The following is a 23,469-nucleotide window of genomic DNA, read 5'->3' on the forward strand; positions in this document are numbered from 1 at the left end:
GAGAGGGGGAGGGGGCGGAGAAAGAGAGAGGGGGAGGGGCGGAGAAAGAGAGAGGGGGAGGGGGCGGAGAAAGAGAGGGGGAGGGGGCGGAGAAAGAGAGGGGGAGGGGGCGGAGAAAGAGAGAGGGAGGGGGCGGAGAAAGAGAGGGGGAGGGCGCGGAGAAAGAGAGGGGGAGGGGCGCGGAGAAAGAGAGGGGGAGGGCGCGGAGAAAGAGAGGGGGAGGGCGCGGAGAAAGAGAGGGGGAGGGGCGCGGAGAAAGAGAGGGGGAGGGCGCGGAGAAAGAGAGGGGGAGGGGGCGGAGAAAGAGAGGGGGAGGGGGCGGAGAAAGAGAGGGGGGAGGGGGCGGAGAAAGAGAGGGGGAGGGGGCGGAGAAAGAGAGAGGGAGGGCGCGGAGAAAGAGAGGGGAGTGGGCGCGGAGAAAGAGAGGGGGTGGGCGCGGAGAAAGAGAGGGGGGAGGGGCGCGGAGAAAGAGAGGGGGAGGGGGCGGAGAAAGAGAGGGGGAGGGCGCGGAGAAAGAGAGGGGGTGGGCGCGGAGAAAGAGAGGGGGAGGGGGGAGATGGAGAGAGGGGGAGGGGGCGGAGAAAGAGAGGGGGAGGGCGGAGATGGAGAGAGGGGGAGGGGGCGGAGAGAGAGAGGGGGAGGGGGCGGAGAAAGAGAGGGGGCGGAGAGAGAGAGGGGGCGGAGAGAGAGAGGGGGAGGTCGCGGAGAGAGAGAGGGGGCGGAGAGAGAGAGGGGGAGGTCGCGGAGAAAGAGAGGGGGCGGAGAGAGAGAGGGGGAGGGCGCGGAGATGGAGAGAGGGAGGGGGCGGAGAAAGAGAGGGGGAGGGCGCGGAGAAAGAGAGGGGGAGGGGGCGGAGAAAGAGAGAGGGAGGGGGCGGAGAGAGAGAGGGGGAGGGCGCGGAGAAAGAGAGGGGGAGGGCGCGGAGAAAGAGAGAGGGAGGGCGCGGAGAAAGAGAGAGGGAGGGCGCGGAGAAAGAGAGAGGGAGGGCGCGGAGAAAGAGAGAGGGAGGGGGCGGAGAGAGAGAGGGGAGGGCGCGCGCGGAGAAAGAGAGGGGGAGGGCGCGGAGAAAGAGAGGGGAGGGGGCGGAGAGAGAGAGGGGGCGGAGAGAGAGAGGGGGAGGGGGCGGAGAAAGAGAGGGGGCGGAGAGAGAGAGGGGGCGGAGAGAGAGAGGGGGAGGTCGCGGAGAAAGAGAGGGGGCGGAGAGAGAGAGGGGGAGGGCGCGGAGATGGAGAGAGGGAGGGGGCGGAGAAAGAGAGGGGGAGGGCGCGGAGAAAGAGAGGGGGAGGGGGCGGAGAAAGAGAGGGGGGAGGGGGGGCGGAGAGAGAGAGGGGGAGGGCGCGGAGAAAGAGAGGGGGAGGGCGCGGAGGAAGAGAGGGGGAGGGCGCGGAGAAAGAGAGGGGGAGGGGGCGGAGAAAGAGAGAGGGGGAGGGGGCAGAGAAAGAGAGAGGGGGAGGGGGCAGAGAAAGAGAGAGGGGGAGGGCGCGGAGAAAGAGAGGGGGAGGGCGGAGATGGAGAGAGGGGGAGGGGGCGGAGAGAGAGAGGGGGAGGGGGCGGAGAAAGAGAGGGGGCGGAGAGAGAGAGGGGGCGGAGAGAGAGAGGGGGAGGTCGCGGAGAGAGAGAGGGGGCAGAGAGAGAGAGGGGGAGGTCGCGGAGAAAGAGAGGGGGCGGAGAGAGAGAGGGGGAGGGCGCGGAGATGGAGAGAGGGAGGGGGCGGAGAAAGAGAGGGGGAGGGCGCGGAGAAAGAGAGGGGGAGGGGGCGGAGAAAGAGAGAGGGAGGGGGCGGAGAGAGAGAGAGGGAGGGGGCGGAGAGAGAGAGGGGGAGGGCGCGGAGAAAGAGAGGGGGAGGGCGCGGAGAAAGAGAGAGGGAGGGCGCGGAGAAAGAGAGAGGGAGGGCGCGGAGAAAGAGAGAGGGAGGGCGCGGAGAAAGAGAGAGGGAGGGCGCGGAGAAAGAGAGAGGGGAGGGGGCGGAGAGAGAGAGGGGGAGGGCGCGGAGAAAGAGAGGGGGAGGGCGCGGAGAAAGAGAGGGGGAGGGCGCGGAGAAAGAGAGGGGGAGGGGGCGGAGAGAGAGAGGGGGCGGAGAGAGAGAGGGGGAGGGGGCGGAGAAAGAGAGGGGGCGGAGAGAGAGAGGGGGCGGAGAGAGAGAGGGGGAGGTCGCGGAGAAAGAGAGGGGGCGGAGAGAGAGAGGGGGAGGGCGCGGAGAAAGAGAGAGGGAGGGCGCGGAGAAAGAGAGAGGGAGGGCGCGGAGAAAGAGAGAGGGAGGGCGCGGAGAAAGAGAGAGGGAGGGGGCGGAGAGAGAGAGGGGGAGGGCGCGGAGAAAGAGAGGGGGGAGGGCGCGGAGAAAGAGAGGGGGAGGGCGCGGAGAAAGAGAGGGGGAGGGGGCGGAGAGAGAGAGGGGGCGGAGAGAGAGAGGGGGAGGGGGCGGAGAAAGAGAGGGGGCGGAGAGAGAGAGGGGGCGGAGAGAGAGAGGGGGAGGTCGCGGAGAAAGAGAGGGGGGCGGAGAGAGAGAGGGGGAGGGGCGCGGAGATGGAGAGAGGGGAGGGGGCGGAGAAAGAGAGGGGGAGGGGCGCGGAGAAAGAGAGGGGGAGGGGGCGGAGAAAGAGAGGGGGAGGGGGCGGAGAAAGAGAGGGGGAGGGGGCGGAGAGAGAGAGGGGGAGGGCGCGGAGAAAGAGGAGGGGGAGGGCGCGGAGGAAGAGAGGGGGAGGGCGCGGAGAAAGAGAGGGGGGAGGGGGCGGAGAAAGAGAGAGGGGGAGGGGGCAGAGAAAGAGAGAGGGGGAGGGCGCGGAGAAAGAGAGGGGGAGGGGGCGGAGATGGAGAGAGGGTGAGGGGCGGAGAAAGAGAGAGGGAGGGGGCGGAGAAAGAGAGGGGGAGGGGGCGGAGAAAGAGAGAGGGAGGGCGCGGAGAAAGAGAGGGGGAGGGGGCGGAGAAAGAGAGAGGGGAGGGCGCGGAGAAGAGAGAGGGGGAGGGGGCGGAGAAAGAGAGAGGGAGGGGGCGGAGAAAGAGAGGGGGAGGGCGCGGAGAAAGAGAGGGGGAGGGCGCGGAGAAAAGAGAGGGGGGAGGGCGCGGAGAAAGAGAGGGGGAGGGCGCGGAGAAAGAGAGGGGGAGGGCGCGGAGAAAGAGAGGGGGAGGGCGGAGATGGAGAGAGGGGGAGGGCGCGGAGAAAGAGAGGGGGAGGGGGCGGAGAGAGAGAGGGGGAGGGCGCGGAGGAAGAGAGGGGGAGGGCGCGGAGAAAGAGAGGGGGGAGGGCGGAGATGGAGAGAGGGGGAGGGCGCGGAGAAAGAGAGGGGGAGGGGGCGGAGGAAGAGAGGGGGAGGGCGGAGATGGAGAGAGGGGGAGGGGGCGGAGAAAGAGAGGGGGAGGGCGCGGAGAAAGAGAGGGGGAGGGCGCGGAGAAAGAGAGGGGGAGGGCGGAGATGGAGAGAGGGGGAGGGCGCGGAGAAAGAGAGAGGGAGGGGGCGGAGAGAGAGAGAGGGAGGGGGCGGAGAGAGAGAGGGGGGAGGGCGCGGAGAAAGAGAGGGGGAGGGCGCGGAGAAAGAGAGGGGGGAGGGCGCGGAGAAAGAGAGGGGGAGGGCGCGGAGAAAGAGAGGGGGGAGGGCGCGGAGAAAGAGAGGGGGAGGGCGCGGAGAAAGAGAGGGGGAGGGCGCGGAGAAAGAGAGGGGGAGGGGGCGGAGAAAGAGAGGGGGAGGGGGCGGAGAAAGAGAGGGGGAGGGGGCGGAGAAAGAGAGGGGGAGGGCGCGGAGAAAGAGAGAGGGAGGGGGGCGCAGAAGAGAGAGGGGGAGGGCGCGGAGAAAGAGAGGGGGAGGGGGCGGAGAAAGAGAGGGGGAGGGCGCGGAGATGGAGAGAGGGGGAGGTGGCGGAGAAAGAGAGGGGGGAGGGGGCGGAGAAAGAGAGGGGGAGGGCGCGGAGAAAGAGAGGGGGAGGGCGCGGAGAAAGAGAGGGGGAGGGCGCGGAGAAAGAGAGAGGGAGGGGGCGGAGAAAGAGAGAGGGAGGGGGCGGAGATGGAGAGAGGGGGAGGGCGCGGAGAAAGAGAGGGGGAGGGGGCGGAGATGGAGAGAGGGTGAGGGGCGGAGAAAGAGAGAGGGAGGGGGCGGAGAAAGAGAGGGGGAGGGGGCGGAGAAAGAGAGAGGGAGGGCGCGGAGAAAGAGAGGGGGAGGGGGCGGAGAAAGAGAGAGGGAGGGCGCGGAGAAAGAGAGGGGGAGGGGGCGGAGAAAGAGAGAGGGAGGGGGCGGAGAAAGAGAGGGGGAGGGCGCGGAGAAAGAGAGGGGGAGGGCGCGGAGAAAGAGAGGGGGAGGGCGCGGAGAAAGAGAGGGGGAGGGCGCGGAGAAAGAGAGGGGGAGGGCGCGGAGAAAGAGAGGGGGAGGGCGGAGATGGAGAGAGGGGGAGGGCGCGGAGAAAGAGAGGGGGAGGGGGCGGAGAGAGAGAGGGGGAGGGCGCGGAGGAAGAGAGGGGGAGGGCGCGGAGAAAGAGAGGGGGAGGGCGGAGATGGAGAGAGGGGGAGGGCGCGGAGAAAGAGAGGGGGGAGGGGGCGGAGGAAGAGAGGGGGAGGGCGGAGATGGAGAGAGGGGGAGGGGGCGGAGAAAGAGAGGGGGAGGGCGCGGAGAAAGAGAGGGGGAGGGCGCGGAGAAAGAGAGGGGGGAGGGCGGAGATGGAGAGAGGGGGAGGGCGCGGAGAAAGAGAGAGGGAGGGGGCGGAGAGAGAGAGAGGGAGGGGGCGGAGAGAGAGAGGGGGAGGGCGCGGAGAAAGAGAGGGGGAGGGCGCGGAGAAAGAGAGGGGGAGGGCGCGGAGAAAGAGAGGGGGAGGGCGCGGAGAAAGAGAGGGGGAGGGCGCGGAGAAAGAGAGGGGGAGGGGGCGGAGAAAGAGAGGGGGAGGGCGCGGAGAAAGAGAGGGGGAGGGGGCGGAGAAAGAGAGGGGGAGGGCGCGGAGAAAGAGAGGGGGAGGGGGCGGAGAAAGAGAGGGGGAGGGGGCGGAGAAAGAGAGGGGGAGGGGGCGGAGAAAGAGAGAGGGAGGGGGCGGAGAAAGAGAGGGGGGAGGGCGCGGAGAAAGAGAGGGGGAGGGCGCGGAGAAAGAGAGGGGGAGGGGGCGGAGAAAGAGAGAGGGGGAGGGGGCGGAGAAAGAGAGGGGGAGGGGGGCGGAGAAAGAGAGAGGGAGGGGGCGGAGAAAGAGAGGGGGGAGGGCGCGGAGAAAGAGAGGGGGAGGGCGCGGAGAAAGAGAGAGGGAGGGGGCGGAGAAAGAGAGGGGGAGGGGGCGGAGAAAGAGAGGGGGAGGGGGCGGAGAAAGAGAGGGGGAGGGGGCGGAGAAAGAGAGGGGGAGGGGGCGGAGAAAGAGAGGGGGAGGGGGCGGAGGAAGAGAGGGGGAGGGCGCGGAGAAAGAGAGGGGGAGGGGGCGGAGGAAGAGAGGGGGAGGGCGCGGAGAAAGAGAGGGGGAGGGCGCGGAGAAAGAGAGAGGGGGAGGGGGCGGAGAAAGAGAGAGGGGGAGGGGGCGGAGAAAGAGAGAGGGGGAGGGGGCGGAGAAAGAGAGGGGGAGGGGGCGGAGAAAGAGAGGGGGAGGGCGCGGAGAGAGAGAGGGGGAGGGGGCGGAGAAAGAGAGAGGGGGAGGGGGCGGAGAAAGAGAGAGGGGGAGGGGGCGGAGAAAGAGAGAGGGGGAGGGGGCGGAGAAAGAGAGAGGGGGAGGGGGCGGAGAAAGAGAGGGGGAGGGGGGCGGAGAAAGAGAGAGGGAGGGGGCGGAGAAAGAGAGGGGGAGGGCGCGGAGAAAGAGAGGGGGAGGGCGCGGAGAGAGAGAGGGGGAGGGGGCGGGAGAAAGAGAGGGGGAGGGCGCGGAGAAAGAGAGGGGGAGGGCGCGGAGAAAGAGAGGGGGAGGGCGCGGAGAAAGAGAGGGGGAGGGCGCGGAGAAAGAGAGGGGGAGGGGGCGGAGAAAGAGAGGGGGAGGGGGCGGAGAAAGAGAGGGGGAGGGGGCGGAGAAAGAGAGGGGGAGGGCGCGGAGAAAGAGAGAGGGAGGGGGCGCAGAAAGAGAGAGGGGGAGGGCGCGGAGAAAGAGAGGGGGAGGGGGCGGAGAAAGAGAGGGGGAGGGCGCGGAGATGGAGAGAGGGGGAGGTGGCGGAGAAAGAGAGGGGGAGGGGGCGGAGAAAGAGAGGGGGAGGGCGCGGAGAAGAGAGGGGAGGGCGCGGAGAAAGAGAGGGGGAGGGCGCGGAGAAAGAGAGAGGGAGGGGGCGGAGAAAGAGAGAGGGAGGGGGCGGAGATGGAGAGAGGGGGAGGGCGCGGAGAAAGAGAGGGGGAGGGCGCGGAGAAGGAGAGAGGGAGGGGGCGGAGAAAGAGAGGGGGAGGGGGCGGAGATGGAGAGGGGGAGGGGGCGGAGAAAGAGAGGGGGAGGGGGCGGAGAAAGAGAGGGGGAGGGGGCGGAGAAAGAGAGGGGGAGGGGGCGGAGAAAGAGAGGGGGAGGGGGCGGAGAAAGAGAGGGGGAGGGGGCGGAGAAAGAGAGGGGGAGGGGGCGGAGAAAGAGAGGGGGAGGGGGCGGAGAAAGAGAGGGGAGGGGGCGGAGAAAGAGAGGGGGAGGGGGCGGAGAAAGAGAGGGGGAGGGGGCGGAGAAAGAGAGGGGGAGGGGGCGGAGAAAGAGAGGGGGAGGGGGGCGGAGAAAGAGAGGGAGAGGGGGCGGAGAAAGAGAGAGGGAGGGGGCGGAGAAAGAGAGGGGGAGGGCGCGGAGAAAGAGAGGGGGAGGGGGCGGAGGAAGAGAGGGGGAGGGCGCGGAGAAAGAGAGAGGGAGGGGGCGGAGAAAGAGAGAGGGAGGGGGCGGAGAAAGAGAGAGGGAGGGGGCGGAGAAAGAGAGAGGGAGGGGGCGGAGAAAGAGAGAGGGAGGGGGCGGAGAAAGAGAGAGGGAGGGGGCGGAGAAAGAGAGAGGGAGGGGGCGGAGAAAGATAGGGGGAGGGGGCGGAGAAAGAGAGGGGGAGGGGGCGGAGAAAGAGAGGGGGAGGGGGCGGAGAAAGAGAGGGGGAGGGGGCGGAGAAAGAGAGGGGGAGGGGGCGGAGAAAGAGAGGGGGAGGGGGCGGAGAAAGAGAGGGGGAGGGGGCGGAGAAAGAGAGGGGGAGGGGGCGGAGAAAGAGAGAGGGAGGGGGCGGAGAAAGAGAGGGGGAGGGGGCGGAGAAAGAGAGGGGGAGGGGGCGGAGAAAGAGAGGGGGAGGGGGCGGAGAAAGAGAGGGGGAGGGGGCGGAGAAAGAGAGGGGGAGGGGGCGGAGAAAGAGAGGGGGAGGGGGCGGAGAAAGAGAGGGAGAGGGGGCGGAGAAAGAGAGGGGGAGGGGGCGGAGAAAGAGAGGGGGAGGGGGCGGAGAAAGAGAGGGGGAGGGGGCGGAGAAAGAGAGGGGGAGGGGGCGGAGAAAGAGAGGGGGAGGGGGCGGAGAAAGAGAGGGGGAGGGGGCGGAGAAAGAGAGGGGGAGGGGGCGGAGAAAGAGAGGGGGAGGGGGCGGAGAAAGAGAGGGGGAGGGGGCGGAGAAAGAGAGGGGGAGGGCGCGGAGAAAGAGAGGGGGAGGGCGCGGAGAAAGAGAGGGGGAGGGGGCGGAGAAAGAGAGAGGGGGGGGGCGGAGATGGAGAGAGGGAGGGCGCGGAGAAAGAGAGAGGGAGGGGGCGGAGAAAGAGAGGGGGAGGGGGCGGAGAAACAGAGAGGGGGGGGGCGGAGATGGAGAGAGGGAGGGCGCGGAGAAAGAGAGAGGGAGGGGGCGGAGAAAGAGAGGGGGAGGGGGCGGAGAAACAGAGGGGGAGGGCGCGGAGAAAGAGAGGGAGAGGGGGCGGAGAAAGAGAGGGGGAGGGGGCGGAGAACGAGAGAGGGGGAGGGCGCGGAGAAAGAGAGGGGGAGGGCGCGGAGGCGGAGAGAGAGAGGGGGAGGGGGCGGAGAAAGAGAGGGGGAGGGCGCGGAGAAAGAGAGGGGGAGGGGGCGGAGATGGAGAGGGGGAGGGCGCAGAGAAAGAGAGGGGGAGGGCGCGGAGAGAGGGGGAGGGGGCGGAGAAAGAGAGGGGGAGGGGGCGGAGAAAGAGAGGGGGAGGGGGCGGAGAAGGAGAGGGGGAGGGGGCGGAGATGGAGAGGGGGAGGGGCGGAGAAAGAGAGGGGGCGGAGAAAGAGAGGGGGAGGGGGCGGAGAAAGAGAGGGGGAGGGGGCGGAGAAAGAGAGGGGGAGGGGGCGGAGAAAGAGAGGGGGAGGGGGCGGAGAAAGAGAGGGGGAGGGGGCGGAGAAAGAGAGGGGGAGGGGGCGGAGAAAGAGAGGGGGAGGGGGCGGAGAAAGAGAGGGGGAGGGGGCGGAGAAAGAGAGGGGGAGGGGGCGGAGAAAGAGAGGGGGAGGGGGCGGAGAAAGAGAGGGGGAGGGCGCGGAGAAAGAGAGAGGGAGGGGGCGGAGAAAGAGAGGGGGAGGGGGCGGAGTAAGAGAGGGGGAGGGGGCGGAGAAAGAGAGGGGGAGGGGGCGGAGTAAGAGAGGGGGAGGGCGCGGAGAAAGAGAGGGGGAGGGGGCGGAGAAAGAGAGAGGGAGGGCGCGGAGAAAGAGAGGGGGAGGGGGCGGAGAGAGAGAGGGGGAGGGGGCGGAGAGAGAGAGGGGGAGGGGGCGGAGAAAGAGAGGGGGAGGGGGCGGAGAAAGAGAGGGGGAGGGCGCGGAGAGAGAGAGGGGGAGGGGGCGGAGAAAGAGAGGGGGAGGGGGCGGAGAAAGAGAGGGGGGAGGGCGCGGAGTAAGAGAGGGGGAGGGGGCGGAGAAAGAGAGGGGGAGGGGGCGGAGAAAGAGAGGGGGAGGGGGCGGAGAAAGAGAGGGGGAGGGGGCGGAGAAAGAGAGGGGGAGGGGGCGGAGTAAGAGAGGGGGAGGGGGCGGAGAAAGAGAGGGGGAGGGGGCGGAGGAAGAGAGGGGGAGGGGGCGGAGAAAGAGAGGGGGAGGGGGCGGAGTAAGAGAGGGGGGAGGGCGCGGAGAAAGAGAGGGGGAGGAGGCGGAGAAAGAGAGAGGGAGGGCGCGGAGAGAGAGAGGGGGAGGGGGCGGAGAAAGAGAGGGGGAGGGGGCGGAGAAAGAGAGGGGGAGGGCGCGGAGTAAGAGAGGGGGAGGGGGCGGAGAAAGAGAGGGGGAGGGGGCGGAGAAAGAGAGGGGGAGGGGGCGGAGAAACAGAGAGGGGGAGGGCGCGGAGAAAGAGAGGGGGAGGGGGCGGAGAAAGAGAGGGGAGGGGGCGGAGAAAGAGAGGGGGAGGGCGCGGAGAAAGAGAGAGGGAGGGGCGCGGAGAAAGAGAGGGGGAGGGCGCGGAGAAGGAGAGAGGGGGGGGGCGGAGATGGAGAGAGGGAGGGCGCGGAGAAAGAGAGAGGGGGAGGGGGCGGAGAAAGAGAGGGGGAGGGGGCGGAGAAAGAGAGGGGGAGGGGGCGGAGAAAGAGAGGGGGAGGGGGCGGAGAAAGAGAGGGGGAGGGGGCGGAGAAAGAGAGGGGGAGGGGGCGGAGAAAGAGAGGGGGAGGGGGCGGAGAAAGAGGGGGAGGGGGCGGAGAAAGAGAGGGGGAGGGGGCGGAGAACGAGAGAGGGGGAGGGGGCGGAGAACGAGAGAGGGGGAGGGGGCGGAGAAAGAGAGGGGGAGGGCGCGGAGAGAGAGAGGGGGAGGGCGCGGAGAGAGAGAGGGTGAGGGGGCGGAGAGAGAGAGGGGGAGGGCGCGGAGAAAGAGAGAGGGAGGGCGCGGAGAAAGAGAGGGGGAGGGGGCGGAGAAAGAGAGGGGGAGGGGGCGGAGAAAGAGAGGGGGAGGGCGCGGAGAAAGAGAGAGGGGGGGGGCGCGGAGAAAGAGAGGGGGAGGGCGCGGAGAAAGAGAGGGGGAGGGCGCGGAGAAGGAGAGAGGGGGAGGGCGGAGATGGAGAGGGGAGGGGCGGAGAAAGAGAGGGGGAGGGGGCGGAGAAAGAGAGGGGGAGGGGGCGGAGAAAGAGAGGGGGAGGGGGCGGAGAAAGAGAGGGGGAGGGGGCGGAGAAAGAGAGGGGGAGGGCGCGGAGAAAGAGAGGGGGAGGGCGCGGAGAAAGAGAGGGGGAGGGGGCGGAGAAAGAGAGGGGGAGGGGGCGGAGGAAGAGAGAGGGAGGGCGCGGAGAAGGAGAGAGGGGGGGCGGAGATGGAGAGAGGGAGGGGCGGAGAAAGAGAGGGGGAGTGGGCGGAGAAAGAGAGGGGGAGGGGGCGGAGAAAGAGAGAGGGAGGGGGCGGAGAAAGAGAGGGGGAGGGCGCGGAGAAAGAGAGGGGGAGGGCGCGGAGAAAGAGAGGGGGAGGGGGCGGAGAAAGAGAGAGGGAGGGGGCGGAGAAAGAGAGGGGGAGGGGGCGGAGAAAGAGAGGGGGAGGGGGCGGAGAAAGAGAGGGGGAGGGGGCGGAGAAAGAGAGAGGGAGGGCGCGGAGAAAGAGAGGGGGAGGGCGCGGAGAAAGAGAGGGGGAGGGGGCGCAGAAAGAGAGGGGAGGGGGCGGAGAAAGAGAGGGGGGAGGGGGCGGAGAAAGAGAGGGGGAGGGGGCGGAGAAAGAGAGGGGGAGGGCGCGGAGAAAGAGAGGGGGAGGGCGCGGAGAAAGAGAGGGGGGAGGGCGCGGAGAAAGAGAGGGGGAGGGCGCGGAGAAAGAGAGGGGGAGGGGGCGGAGAAAGAGAGTGGGAGGGCGGAGAAAGAGAGAGGGAGGGGGCGGAGAAAGAGAGGGAGGCGGAGAGGGGGGAGGGGGCGGAGAAAGAGAGAGGGAGGGGGCGGAGAAAGAGAGGGGGAGGGGGCGGAGAAAGAGAGGGGGAGGGCGCGGAGAAAGAGAGGGGGAGGGGCGCGGAGAAGAGAGAGGGGGAGGGGGCGGAGAAAGAGAGGGGGAGGGCGCGAGAAAGAGAGGGGGAGGGGGCGGAGAAAGAGAGGGGGAGGGCGCGGAGAAAGAGAGGGGGAGGGGGCGGAGAAAGAGAGGGGGAGGGGGCGGAGAAAGAGAGGGGGAGGGGGCGGAGAAAGAGAGGGGGAGGGCGCGGAGAGAGAGAGGGGGAGGGGGCGGAGAAAGAGAGGGGGAGGGGGCGGAGAAAGAGAGGGGGAGGGGGCGGAGAAAGAGAGGGGAGGGCGCGGAGAGAGGGGGAGGGCGCGGAGAAAGAGAGGGGAGGGCGCGGAGAAAGAGAGGGGGGAGGGGGGGCGGAGAAAGAGAGGGGGAGGGCGCGGAGAAAGAGAGGGGGAGGGGGCGGAGAAAGAGAGAGGGGAGGGGGCGGAGAAAGAGAGGGGGAGGGGGCGGAGAAAGAGAGGGGGAGGGGCGCGGAGAGAAGAGAGGGGGAGGGGACGGAGAAAGAGAGGGGGAGGGGGCGGAGAAGAGAGGGGAGGGGGCGGAGAAAGAGAGGGGGAGGGGGCGGAGAAAGAGAGGGGGAGGGGGCGGAGAAAGAGAGGGGGAGGGCGCGGAGAAAGAGAGGGGGAGGGCGCGGAGAAAGAGAGGGGGAGGGCGCGGAGAAAGAGAGGGGGAGGGCGCGGAGAAGAGAGAGGGAGGGGCGGAGAAAGAGAGGGGGAGGGCGCGGAGAAAGAGAGGGGGAGGGGGCGGAGAAAGAGAGGGGGAGGGGGCGGAGAAAGAGAGAGGGAGGGGGGCGGAGAAAGAGAGGGGGAGGGCGCGGAGATGGAGAAAGAAAAAGTGAGAATGCGAGAGCAAGCGTAAAAGATCAAGCCAAAGAGGAGAGAAAATCATCGGACACACTCAGCCAGGATTTTACAGATTGTCAACGAAACCACCGGCCATGTAAATGCACACATGATGTTCTGAACGGGGCAGTGCTGAATCAGCGCTGCACATCCTGCACTGAGTGCCAATGTGCTCGGTGTGCTCAAGCAAAGCGTCCGTCATCTGACCAGACCATTCGATTTGCTGCAGCAACCACCCGGCCGCACTCCCACCCGGCCACTTGGTTCACTTATTCCCTCACCTCTTTCTGCTCCTCCATGGGGGAACTCTTCTCCTCTTTCACTTCGATCGCCACCTCCTCCTGCACCGCCGTTTCATCCTTCTCGATCTCTTCCTTCGCTGCCTCCTCCTCCAGTTCTTTCTCCAGACGGTTCACCAGCTGAGCCTTCGTCCCCTTGGAGTTCAGATTCCTGGCTTTCAGCTCCCTGCGGAAGTCTTCGACCTGGAAGGATGGCAAAACTTGTCACAGCCCACTGGTTTAATCCAGGTCAGCACACTCTATACACACCCCCTGGTCATGCTGCCATGGTATATCCAAGTAGTTATTTTACTATTTGTTCATGGGATGTGGGCGTCGCTGGCGAGGCCGGCATTCATTGCCTATCCCAAATTGCCCTTGAGAAGGTGGTGGTGAGCCGCCTTCTCGAACCGCTGCAGTCCGTGTGGTATATCTAAGTATTGTACGAGAGTTAACTTGAGCGCACACAACACTCTGCTGCCCGTATCCTAACTCGCACCGAGTTTACCCCTGTGCTCGCTGACCTATACTGGCTTCCGGTCCAGCAAATTTTAAATTCTCATCCTCGTTTTCAAATCCATCCATGGCCTCGCCCCCCTCCCCATACAGAGGGTAACCTCCTCCAGCCCTACGACCCTCCGAGATCTCTGCGCTCCTCCAATTCTGGCCTCTTGCGCATCCCCGATTTTGATTGCCGCACCATTGGCGGCCGTGCCTTCAGCTGCCTGGGCCCCTAAGCTCTGGAATTCCCTCCATAAACCTCTCCATCTCTCTCTTTTAAACACTTCTTAAAACCGACCTCTTTGACCAAGCTTTTGGTCACCTGTCCTAATATCTCCTTATGTGGCCCAGTGTCAAATTTTTGTCTGATTCCACTCCTGCGAAGCGCCTTGGGACGTTTTACTACGTTAAAGGCGCTATATAAATGCAAGTTGTTGTTGTAATCTCTCTATTGCACCAAGTATCTTATACACCTCGATAAGGTCTCCTCAGACGAAGCTTTCCAAAGCTGAAGAGCCTGAGCTTGTCAAGCTGTTCCTCACAGCTCAACCCTCAGTCACTGAGGATCAGCCCCAATGATCTCCAGGGCCTGGATGGCCACTTTTATGTTGCGGTCGACTAGTGTGGACTCCAGGTGTGGACTGATCGGGACACCGTACATCGGGCAATTTGAACTGAGCTGCTTTGGCAGCGTAACCCTACGTCCTAGATACAGCCTCACAATGACGAGTGACACATCAACTGACAGCCTTGGGTCTCAGGTGTATACCCTGCTGAACTCTCTAAGGTGGTGGCTGCCCCATCTGAGTCGGCAGTCCCTCCTGGCTTGCTGTCAGAAGATTGAACTCCTTTGCATTAAGACCGTCATTCCAGATCGTTTCTGTACACTAGAAGGGCTGGGAGCGCGGACTCCTGGAGCATCCCACTGAACACCTCCCCCCCTCCCTATGGCTTCCTTACGACTTTCACCCTCGATACCTACCGACTGTAAAGGGGTCACACATGCAACACTTTAGCAAAGACCTTCTGGAGGTCTCGGCTTCCTCCCCACTTCCCCTCTATTTGGGAGGTCAGCTACTCAAAACAGTCGACGAGGCTGGTCAGGCAACTTCAGAGCCGCACTGGTCGTTATTTAATGAGTTATTTTCATATAGGTGCTCCCGCCATTGTTTCTGATTAATGATTCCATTGCTTTCCAATGTTTCCGGTCAGACTTGAATCATACAGCACAGGAGGAGGCCATCTGGCTCATCCTACCTGGGCCGGCCCTTGGAAAGAGCTCTCCAATTAGTCCCACTCCTGCGTTCTTTCCCCAGAGCCCTGCAATTGTTGCCAGGCTAATGGGTCTGTAGTTGGCATGTGTAACTTGAGTTGGATTCGGAGATTTGATTGAAAGACAGGGAGGAGGAATTGTGTGTGGGGCCAGGGATTTAAGGTTAGAAAGGAAGAGAAGATAGGGGCTCTGACCTCCAGAAGGCCTTTGCTAAAGTGTTGCATGTGTGACCCCTTTACAGTCGGTAGGTATCGAGGGTGAAAGTCGTAAGAAAGCCATAGGGAGGGGGGGGGGAGGTGTTCACTGCATATAACATACACAACACAAATACAGCAGTGCCCAGGAGTGAGCGAGGGGTTAGGGAAGTCTATGCAGATACGGGAGAAGTTCTTACTTTCATTGTCTTCAGGTCCAGAGTGCTCCACTGGGTGGGGGTGGGGAGTGCATCTTCTCCTTGTTCATCCATCTTCTCTTCAGTCTGTGAGAACAAATAACGTTATGTTATTCTGAGCAGCCAAAAGTATCAGCTGAGGTCCTCTTCCTATCCAGCTTCCACAGGCAGTCTGTCATTACATCAAACAGCCACACACAGGACCACGACTTAACCCCGCACCGTGACTCTGACAGCACCTCCGGAAGGAAATCGTCTGGAATAGAACTGGTTTCCGAGCCGCTCGGAGCCTGGATCGTCTTCCTAAAGGAGGAAGGTCACTCGCAGGCAAGAGGCCCCACAGACACCGAAAGGGGAAGGGGAAGGTTCAGCAACACTGAGTTCATCCTGAGACTCACGGAGCAGCAAATTAAGCTGCATTTCTTGGCCCACTCCAACAATCAGATTGCTTCCTGATCCATGGACCCTCCCATCTCTCCCACTCCCCTAACAGTCCATTACCTGCTCCATGACCCTCCCATCTCTCCCACTCCCCCTAACAGTCCATTACCTGCTCCATGGACCCTCCCATCTCTCCCACTCCCCCTAACAGTCCATTACCTGCTCCATGGGCCCTCCCATCTCTCCCACTCCCCCTAACAGTCCATTACCTGCTCCATGGGCCCTCCCATCTCTCCCACTCCCCTAACAGTCCATTACCTGCTCCATGGACCCTCCCATCTCTCCCACTCCCCCTAACAGTCCATTACCTGCTCCATGGACCCTCCCATCTCTCCACTCCCCCTAACAGTCCATTACCTGCTCCATGGACCCTCCATCTCTCCACTCCCCCTAACAGTCCATTACCTGCTCCATGGACCCTCCCATCTCTCCCACTCCCCTAACAGTCCATTACCTGCTCCATGGACCCTCCCATCTCTCCCACTCCCCCTAACAGTCCATTACCGTCTCCCTTCCATTACCCTTCAAACAGTCCATGCTCAATAATGCTTCTCAATTTTTTTTCTTCAAGGTCCGTGATCTTTAGTACTGGGAATGCAACACCTTCTCATTTCAGTCACCCAACAGCAGCACATACTCCTTGGGTAGCTAAAGCACGGGTTAGATACAGAGTAAAGGTCCCTCTACACTGTCCCGTCAAACACTCCCAGGGCAGGTACAGCACGGGTTAGATACAGAGTAATACTCCACCAAACACTGCTCCATCAAACTGTCTCAGCCCCAACCTCAGAAGAGCTTCGTCTAAGTACCAAGAGTGCCATTTTCCTGTACTGGCTGTCTAATGCCCCCTCTAGTCCCACCCACCCCCCTTGGAGTGAGACTGCCAATTGCCTCAGGTGCCGATTCCTCCATTGCATCTACCGTGTTCAGACTGACCTCGCGCGGAACCCACTGCCTGGTGCAGAAGCAGGAACCCGAGGCAATTCAAAACAAGGAGCGTAACGAAGAGTCTGCTACGGGAGGACATTTCAGTAAATCGTTATTTAAAGCCTTGGGGCAAGGCGAGTCAGACATGGCCATGCTTTCAGCCAGCAGCAGTGAGACTGTAGGTGATAACTCCGTACGTTCTGTGAAGGCGGCGCCAAGGAAAAAACGTCAGCAGGTTCCTACAGCAAAGGGACTGATGTCAACAGGACAGCTCTGTGAAGTTGTACCAAATGCCCCAGGGCCTCGTCCCCGATTAAACCTCTTCAGTGTTCGATTTAATGTGGAGCAGCTGGTGGTTTCTGACTGAGCCTGTGCACACAGGAGGGCTGGCCTGAACCAGGTGCAGCGTGAGGATGAGATCTGGTCACCATATAATATTGGGGTACAGTACTGGTGGGTACAGGTCTGTCACTATAACACCAGGGTACAGTACTGGTGGGTACAGGTCTGTCACTGTATAACATTGGGGTACAGTACTGGTGGGTACAGGTCTGTCACTGTATAACATTGGGGTACAGTACTGGTGGGTACAGGTCTGTCACTATAACACCGGGGTACAGTACTGGTGGGTACAGGTCTGTCACTGTATAACATTGGAGTACAGTACTGGTGGGTACAGGTCTGTCACTGTATAATATTGGGGTACAGTACTGGTGGGTACAGGTCTGTCACTGTATAACACTGGGGTACAGTACTGGTGGGTACAGGTCTGTCACTGTATAACATTGGGGTACAGGTCAGTCACTGTATAACATTGGGGTACAGATCTGTCACTGTATAACATTGGGGTACAGTACGGGTGGGTACAGGTCTATCACTATAACACTGGGGTACAGTGCTGTTGGGTACAGGTCTGAATCTGTATCACACGGGGGTACAGTACTGGTGGGTACAGATGTCACTGTATAACACTGGGGTACAGGTCTGAATCTGTATAACACTGGGGTACAGTACTGGTGGGTACAGGTCTGTCACTGTATAACACTGGGGTACAGTACTGGTGGGTACAGGTCTGTCACTGTATAACACTGGGGTACAGTACTGGTGGGTACAGGTCTGTCACTGTATAACACTGGGGTACAGTACTGGTGGGTACAGGTCTGTCACTGTATAACACTGGGGTACAGTACTGGTGGGTACAGGTCTGTCACTGTATAACACTGGGGTACAGTACTGGTGGGTACAGGCCTGTCACTGTATAACACGGGGGTACAGTACTGGTGGGTACAGGTCTGTCACTGTATAACACTGGGGTACAGTACTGGTGGGTACAGGCCTGTCACTGTATAACACTGGGGTACAGTACTGGTGGGTACAGGCCTGTCACTGTATAACACTGGGGTACAGTACTGGTGGGTACAGGTCTGTCACTGTATAACACTGGGGTACAGTACTGGTGGGTACAGGCCTGTCACTGTATAACACGGGGGTACAGTACTGGTGGGTACAGGTCTGTCACTGTATAACACTGGGGTACAGTACCGGTGGGTACAGGTCTGTCAATGGTTAGTGGCACATCCAACTGCCATCAATAGTCAACCAACAAATGCTCTATCAGTCCTGAAGTGGTCTGCCATAGGGGAGGGTCACTTCCACACTCTTGTTAACGCCCATTTTTCTCCACCAGTGGGGGACCTGACCCAGTGTGAAGAACATGGGTGAATGCACCTCCCAGTGCCATGGGCTGCCTGCCGATCGCATCCTTCATCACTGGGAGCATTCTGTTAACAGAGGACACCTCCAAAAGAAGGTACAAGCCCTTAAATCCAGAAGATGTACGTCTGCTCCTTGTGTGTCTGATTCCAAACGACAGGCTTCGTTGTATCACCAGCTGACTACCTGCTCCACCATTAAATTCTCTGCTCTGAAAGGACATGGGCCTTGGGGACAGGACTCTCCCAGAAGAAGTAAGGAGTGGTCTTGGTAATGTTGGTGCGTCAAATGGGGGGTGGGAATCACACCAGAAGGATGAGCCTGAATACCCGGAGTGGGAGTGGGCCACACACACAGCAGGTGCTCCTTACATAGCAGAACACGGAACACACGGGGAGTTAAAGTGAGAGCTCGTCAGGGGACTGAACAGCAAATTGTCTGGCAAAGTGCATCATTAACCGTGTTCAGTAGGTGTAGAGGGGTGTCAAACACCTGGACATATAAGTGTGTGTGTGTGTGTGTGTGTGTGTGTGTGGGTCGCATGTGTAGTCTAGGTCTGTGTGTGCCCTCACGTTTCCTTAAACAGAGTTATCTGGGGAGCTGGAGAATCTGTTACCTGTCCCGCTCCAAAAGACGGAGAGGAGAACCCTTTCCAGCTCTCCATCACAGAACACAGGGACAGCTATTAGGAGGGAGGGGGATCCCAGCTTCCATACAGCAAGCGAAAGGGCCGTTAAGCTCAGACTACTGCTGCTCTTTCCTTCTCCTGTGGATCATTGCCAGACTCCCCATCACGAATCTACTGTTCACAGCCGGGCGCCTGAAGATGGGAGTTCAGAGGCAGGAATCCAAACATCGACCCGTGTCCCATCACCCTGTGGGGAATCGCAGACACCGACCCGTGTCCCCTCACCCTGTGGGGAATCGCAGACACCGACCCGTGTCCCCTCACCCTGTGGGGAATCGCAGACACCGACCCGTGTCCCCTCACCCTGTGGGAATCGCAGACACCGACCCGTGTCCCCTCACCCTGTGGGGAATCACAGACACCGACCCGTGTCCCGTCACACTGTGGGGAATCACAGACACCGACCCGTGTCCCCTCACCCTGTGGGGAATCAGAGACTCCGACCCGTGTCCCCTCACCCTGTGGGGAATCGCAGACACCGACCCGTGTCCCCTCACCCTGTGGGGAATCGCAGACACCGACCCGTGTCCCCTCACCCTGTGGGGAATCACAGACACCGACCCGTGTCCCATCACCCTGTGGGGAATCACAGACACCGACCCGTGTCCCATCACCCTGTGGGAATCACAGACACCGACCCGTGTCCCGTCACCCTGTGGGGAATCACAGACACCGACCCGTGTCCCCTCACCCTGTGGGGAATCACAGACACCGACCCGTGTCCCCTCACCCTGTGGGGAATCACAGACACCGACCCGTGTCCCCTCACCCTGTGGGGAATCACAGACACCTACCCGTGTCCCGTCACCCTGTGGGGAATCACAGACACCGACCCGTGTCCCATCACCCTGTGGGGAATCGCAGACACCGACCCGTGTCCCATTACCCTGTGGGGAATCACAGACACCGACCCGTGTCCCCTCACCCTGTGGGGAATCACAGACACCGACCCGTGTCCCCTCACCCTGTGGGGAATCACAGACTCCGACCCGTGTCCCCTCACCCTGTGGGGAATCACAGACACCGACCCGTGTCCCCTCACCCTGTGGGAATCACAGACACCGACCCGTGTCCCATCACCCTGTGGGGAATCACAGACACTGACCCGTGTCCCCTCACCCTGTGGGGAATCACAGACACCGACCCGTGTCCCCTCACCCTGTGGGGAATCACAGACACCGACCCGTGTCCCATCACCCTGTGGGGAATCACAGACACCGACCCGTGTCCCATCACCCTGTGGGGAATCACAGACACTGACCCGTGTCCCGTCACCTCATGGTGTGGCATGCCTCAGAATGACCCTCGAGGATAATGCTCTGTGGATTGTGGACCAAACCCCACCCCCCTACCCTCTCCGGGCGGAATGGTCCAGTGAGATACTGGCCTGCAGTCAGTGGAGCCCTCATACACTGTCCTTCACTACGGATCTGCAACTACAGCCTGGACACAACACAGCGAGTCTACTCTCCAGTGAGAACGTCACTGTGCTCCCGACATGGCCATGCAGGGAGAGGACTGCAAATTACCGCCCTCAATGTGTGCCTGCACGGCCACTACGGGCCGGGTGAACTCGCCCTGCCTTCCTCGGTGAAGGCCTACTCAGATGCCAGCTCTTGTGCCGCCCTGACTCTGGACGAGGAATTCAGATGCGGGCAGTGGGTTGCAGTGTTTGAGTGAGTGAAGCCCCCTCCACTGGGGAGCTGCCACAATTCTGCACTCCGTCATTTGAAATCTCAGCGTCGGAAACTTTTAAGGATGGCAAACGCTCACATCAACTTAGTTCTACTGGTCGCCCCGATATGGCAGTGGAGGGGTACAGGTGTGTGTGTGTGTGTGTGTGTGTGTGTGAGAGAGAGATTGTGTGTGCGTGTGTATGTGGGTCTGTGCACAGTGTTTGAATGCAAGAGAATGGAGTAATAAAAAAAGATTCAATGCCTCATCTCGGTCCGTGTCCTTGTGCTCTGCCTGGTCCCTGTCAGTCAGCTGTTGCGTGTATCCCAGGGACAGTGCGTCCCACTCCAAGCGAGTAGGGAGGCAATGCCAAACATCCGGCAGAAATACAACCACAGTCTCCACACGGGCTGGGAGCAGCTGCCCTTCGCTGAGCTCTCCAGGGTGATGGTAGCGAATCTCAGCAAAGCGAAACCTGTCACAAGGGAAGAGGGTTACTGGAGAAAAAACAGCACACAGGACCAGAAATCCAGCTTCAATGCTTACAACCCACCGTTTCCTGTCATCCCGCACGTTTTAATTACCTCCCCCCCACCACTTTCCCAAAGGCCAGACTTTCACTCCCTATTTACCACTTCCCGCCCACTTCCCTACGTCAGCTGGACAGTTGAGCCGAGCTCCCAGATTCCCCGAGAGGTGCCCTCAAACAGTCGGGAGGCAGCGAGGAACAGGATGACCTCTTCGCGGCCTAAACGCAGAGGGGGTTGGACAACGGCCGCCGTCCAGGCGGATGAGAGCTGGGAGGCCGGGGCTCACCGAGGCGGCCTCACGCAGATAGGCGGAAGTGCTCGGAACGGAGCTCTCTCCTCGCCCAGCTTCCTTACACTGGAAACTTCCTCCCCAACCGTTAGAATCAGAGAACGGTTACAGCGCGGAAGGAGGCCATTCGGCCCATCGAGTCCATTCTGGCCCTCTGCAAGAGCAATCCAGCTAATCCCACTCTCCCACCCGTAGCCCTGCAAATTTTTTCCCTTCAAGTACTTATCCAGTTCCCCTTTGAAAGCCAAGTTAGAAAATAAACAAGGACACGTGTGAACCCATCCAACCCACACAGGGGAAAGAGAGCCCCCCACCCCTCCCAGACACCAGTTCAACCTCCACTGGCTCCAACGATCCAGGTGCCGAGCCCCCTTCCCATCCTCAGCTCGTGACTGCTAGGCTGATCCCACACAGTAATCGACAGCAGCAACTGTTCCCTTGCTCAGAGCTCGTTTTATTTTTGACTTTACGAACACACAGCTCACGCACACAGCAGGATCGACTCAGCACACGCAAACGATAATAGGTCGGAGAAGGAACAAGCAGCCCACCGCTGATGGGATTGAGCCTCGCTCCAGGGAGGCCTTGCAGGTTGGGCACTGCCGGGAGCTGTTAAACACACACCTGGGCTATGAGGGCCCAGGGACAAAGATCCTTTAGGCTTACATCAATGCTTTACCGTCCAGAGTACCTACCCGGGGAGCCACGAGGCCCTTCAAACTCACGGAACACAGCAGCAAATGACCACACTTGGGAGACAGCCTCCCAGCAGAAGCCAAACAGGGACATCACGCCACATCTGGGCAACACAACGCCCCCACGGCTTCCGGAGAATTCCAAGGAAAGACCAACGGTGTTACAACCCTGTTAGGGCGAGGGTGTAATGGATGTCCGGGTGGCCCAATGGCTATAAAGACTCTTGACAACACTATTCCAGTGTCACTCTATACTGAATCCCCTCACCTCCTGTGTCACTGTGCATTGTATTCCCTCACTGGGGTGCCCCCTCGGCTGCCCTGCTTGGCTCCTCGTGCCACGATACTGGGTGCCCCTTGCTCCATAGGGTGTTGTTCGCACTGTCACTGTGCAGTATCGCCCTCCCCAGACTAAGAACACTCCATGTGCAACTTATTGAAGTGCTAGGCGAACGTGTCCTGTCGGGGTCAGGGGTGAATGTGTCCTGTCGGGGGGTGAGGGGTGAACGTGTCCTGTCGGGGTCAGGGGTGAACGTGTCCTGTCGGGGGGTGAGGGGTGAACGTGTCCTCCTGTCGGGGGGGGTGAGGGGTGAACGTGTCCTCCTGTCGGGGGGGTGAGGGGTGAACGTGTCCTGTCGGGGGGGTGAGGGGTGAACGTGTCCTGTCGGGGGGGGGGTGAGGGGTGAACGTGTCCTGTCAGGGGGTGAGGGGTGAACGTGTCCTGACGGGGGGTGAGGGGTGAACGTGTCCTGTTGGGGTGAGGGGTGAACGTGTCCTGTCGGGGGGGGTGAGGGTGAACGTGTCCTGTCGGGGGGGGGTGAGGGGTGAACGTGTCCTGTCGGGGGGTGAGGGGTGAACGTGTCCTGTCGGGGGGTGAGGGGTGAACGTGTCCTGTCGGGGGGGGGAGGGGCGAACGTGTCCTGTCGGGGGTGAGGGGCGAACGTGTCCTGTCGGGGGTGAGGGGTGAACGTGTCCTGTCGGGGGGGGGGGGGGGGGTGAGGGTGGACGTGTCCTGTCGGGGGGGGGGGGAGGGGTGAAGGTGTCCTGTCCGGGGGGGGGTGAAGGTGTCCTGTCGGGGGGGGGGGGGGGGGGGGGGGTGAGGTGAGGGGTGAAGGTGTCCTGTCGGGGGGGGGGGGGGGTGAGGGGTGAAGGTGTCCTGTCGGGGGGGGGGGGGTGAGGGGTGAAGGTGTCCTGTCGGGGGGGGGGGGGGGGGGGGGGGGGGGGGGTGAGGGGTGAGGGGTGAGGGGTGAAGGTGTCCTGTCGGGGGGGGGGGGGGGGGGGGGGGTGAGGGGTGAACGTGTCCTGTCGGGGGGGGGGGTGAGGGGTGAACGTGTCCTGTCGGGGGGGGGGGGGGGGGGGGTGAAGGTGTCCTGTCGGGGGGGGGGGGGGGGGGGGGGGGGTGTGAGGTGAGGGGTGAAGGTGTCCTGTCGGGGGGGGGGGGTGAGGGGTGAAGGTGTCCTGTCGGGGGGGGGGGGGGGGTGAGGGGTGAAGGTGTCCTGTCGGGGGGGGGGGGGAGGAGGGGTGAAGGTGTCCTGTCGGGGGGGGGGGGGGGGGGGGTGAGGGGTGAACGTGTCCTGCCGGGGGGGGGGGGGGTGAGGGGTGAACGTGTCCTGCCGGGGGGGGGGGGGGGTGGGGGGGGGGGTGAGGGGTGAACGTGTCCTGTCGGGGGGGGGGGGGGGGGGGGGGGTGAGGGGTGAGGGGTGAAGGTGTCCTGTCGGGGGGGGTGAGGGGTGAAGGTGTCCTGTCGGGGGGGGTGAGGGGTGAAGGTGTCCTGTCGGGGGGGGGGGGGGGGGGGGGGTGAGGGGTGAACGTGTCCTGTCGGGGGGTGAGGGGTGAAGGTGTCCTGTCGGGGGGGGGGGGGGGGGGTGAGGTGAGGGGTGAACGTGTCCTGTCGGGGGGTGAGGGGTGAAGGTGTCCTGTCGGGGGGGGGTGATAGACGAACGTGTCCTGTTGTTGAAGTCCTGTACTGTACCACCACTGAGCTGTGTTGTGCACGGTGTAATTGGATGCATTTCCTACAGTGCTTTACCCAGCGCACTGTGTTCCCATCAGTAATGTCACTGCAATGCGCCTCCACTGAGCTCCCCGTGCCCTTCGGTCCATGACATGCACCCTTCCCCCCACCCCACCCGCTCCTCGGCTCAATCAGAGACTCACCATTGAGTGCAGGCGCTCAGGTCAATGCCAGTCAGGGACTTTGTGGTGCGAATGGCTGTCTTGATGAGTACCCGGGGGTCCTTTTCTGGGCCAGGACCATCAAGAGAAGGAGACCAGCATCCCCCAATCGCCACGGCCTCCTCCTGGCCTTTCATCCCCACCAAGAACTACACAAAGGAACGAGAGAGAGAGAAAGAGTGACGATGAGAAGGATGGAGAGGAGAAACAAGCAAAGACAGCGCAGAAAAGAAAGACTCCCATTTATATCGTGCCTTTCACATCCTTCGGACGTCCCAAAGCACATTACAGTCGATGAACTACTTTGGAAATAT

The 23,469-nt window shown here is 62.7% G+C and overlaps 1 protein-coding gene across 1 annotated transcript in view; it reads right to left on the reverse strand.

Moving 5' to 3' along the window:
- LOC137336018 (cell division cycle and apoptosis regulator protein 1-like) overlaps nucleotides 1–23,469 on the reverse strand; it is a 95,650-nt gene that overhangs the window by 21,761 nt on the left and 50,420 nt on the right. Inside the window, 4 exon segments of the mRNA XM_068001521.1 lie at nucleotides 11,862–12,062; nucleotides 14,027–14,110; nucleotides 19,731–19,941; nucleotides 23,138–23,304. Of these exon segments, the coding sequence (XP_067857622.1) occupies nucleotides 11,862–12,062; nucleotides 14,027–14,110; nucleotides 19,731–19,941; nucleotides 23,138–23,304 (663 nt within the window).

The sequence above is a fragment of the Heptranchias perlo genome, chromosome 20 (genome assembly GCF_035084215.1).
Source record: "Heptranchias perlo isolate sHepPer1 chromosome 20, sHepPer1.hap1, whole genome shotgun sequence".
Lineage (NCBI taxonomy): Eukaryota > Metazoa > Chordata > Chondrichthyes > Hexanchiformes > Hexanchidae > Heptranchias > Heptranchias perlo.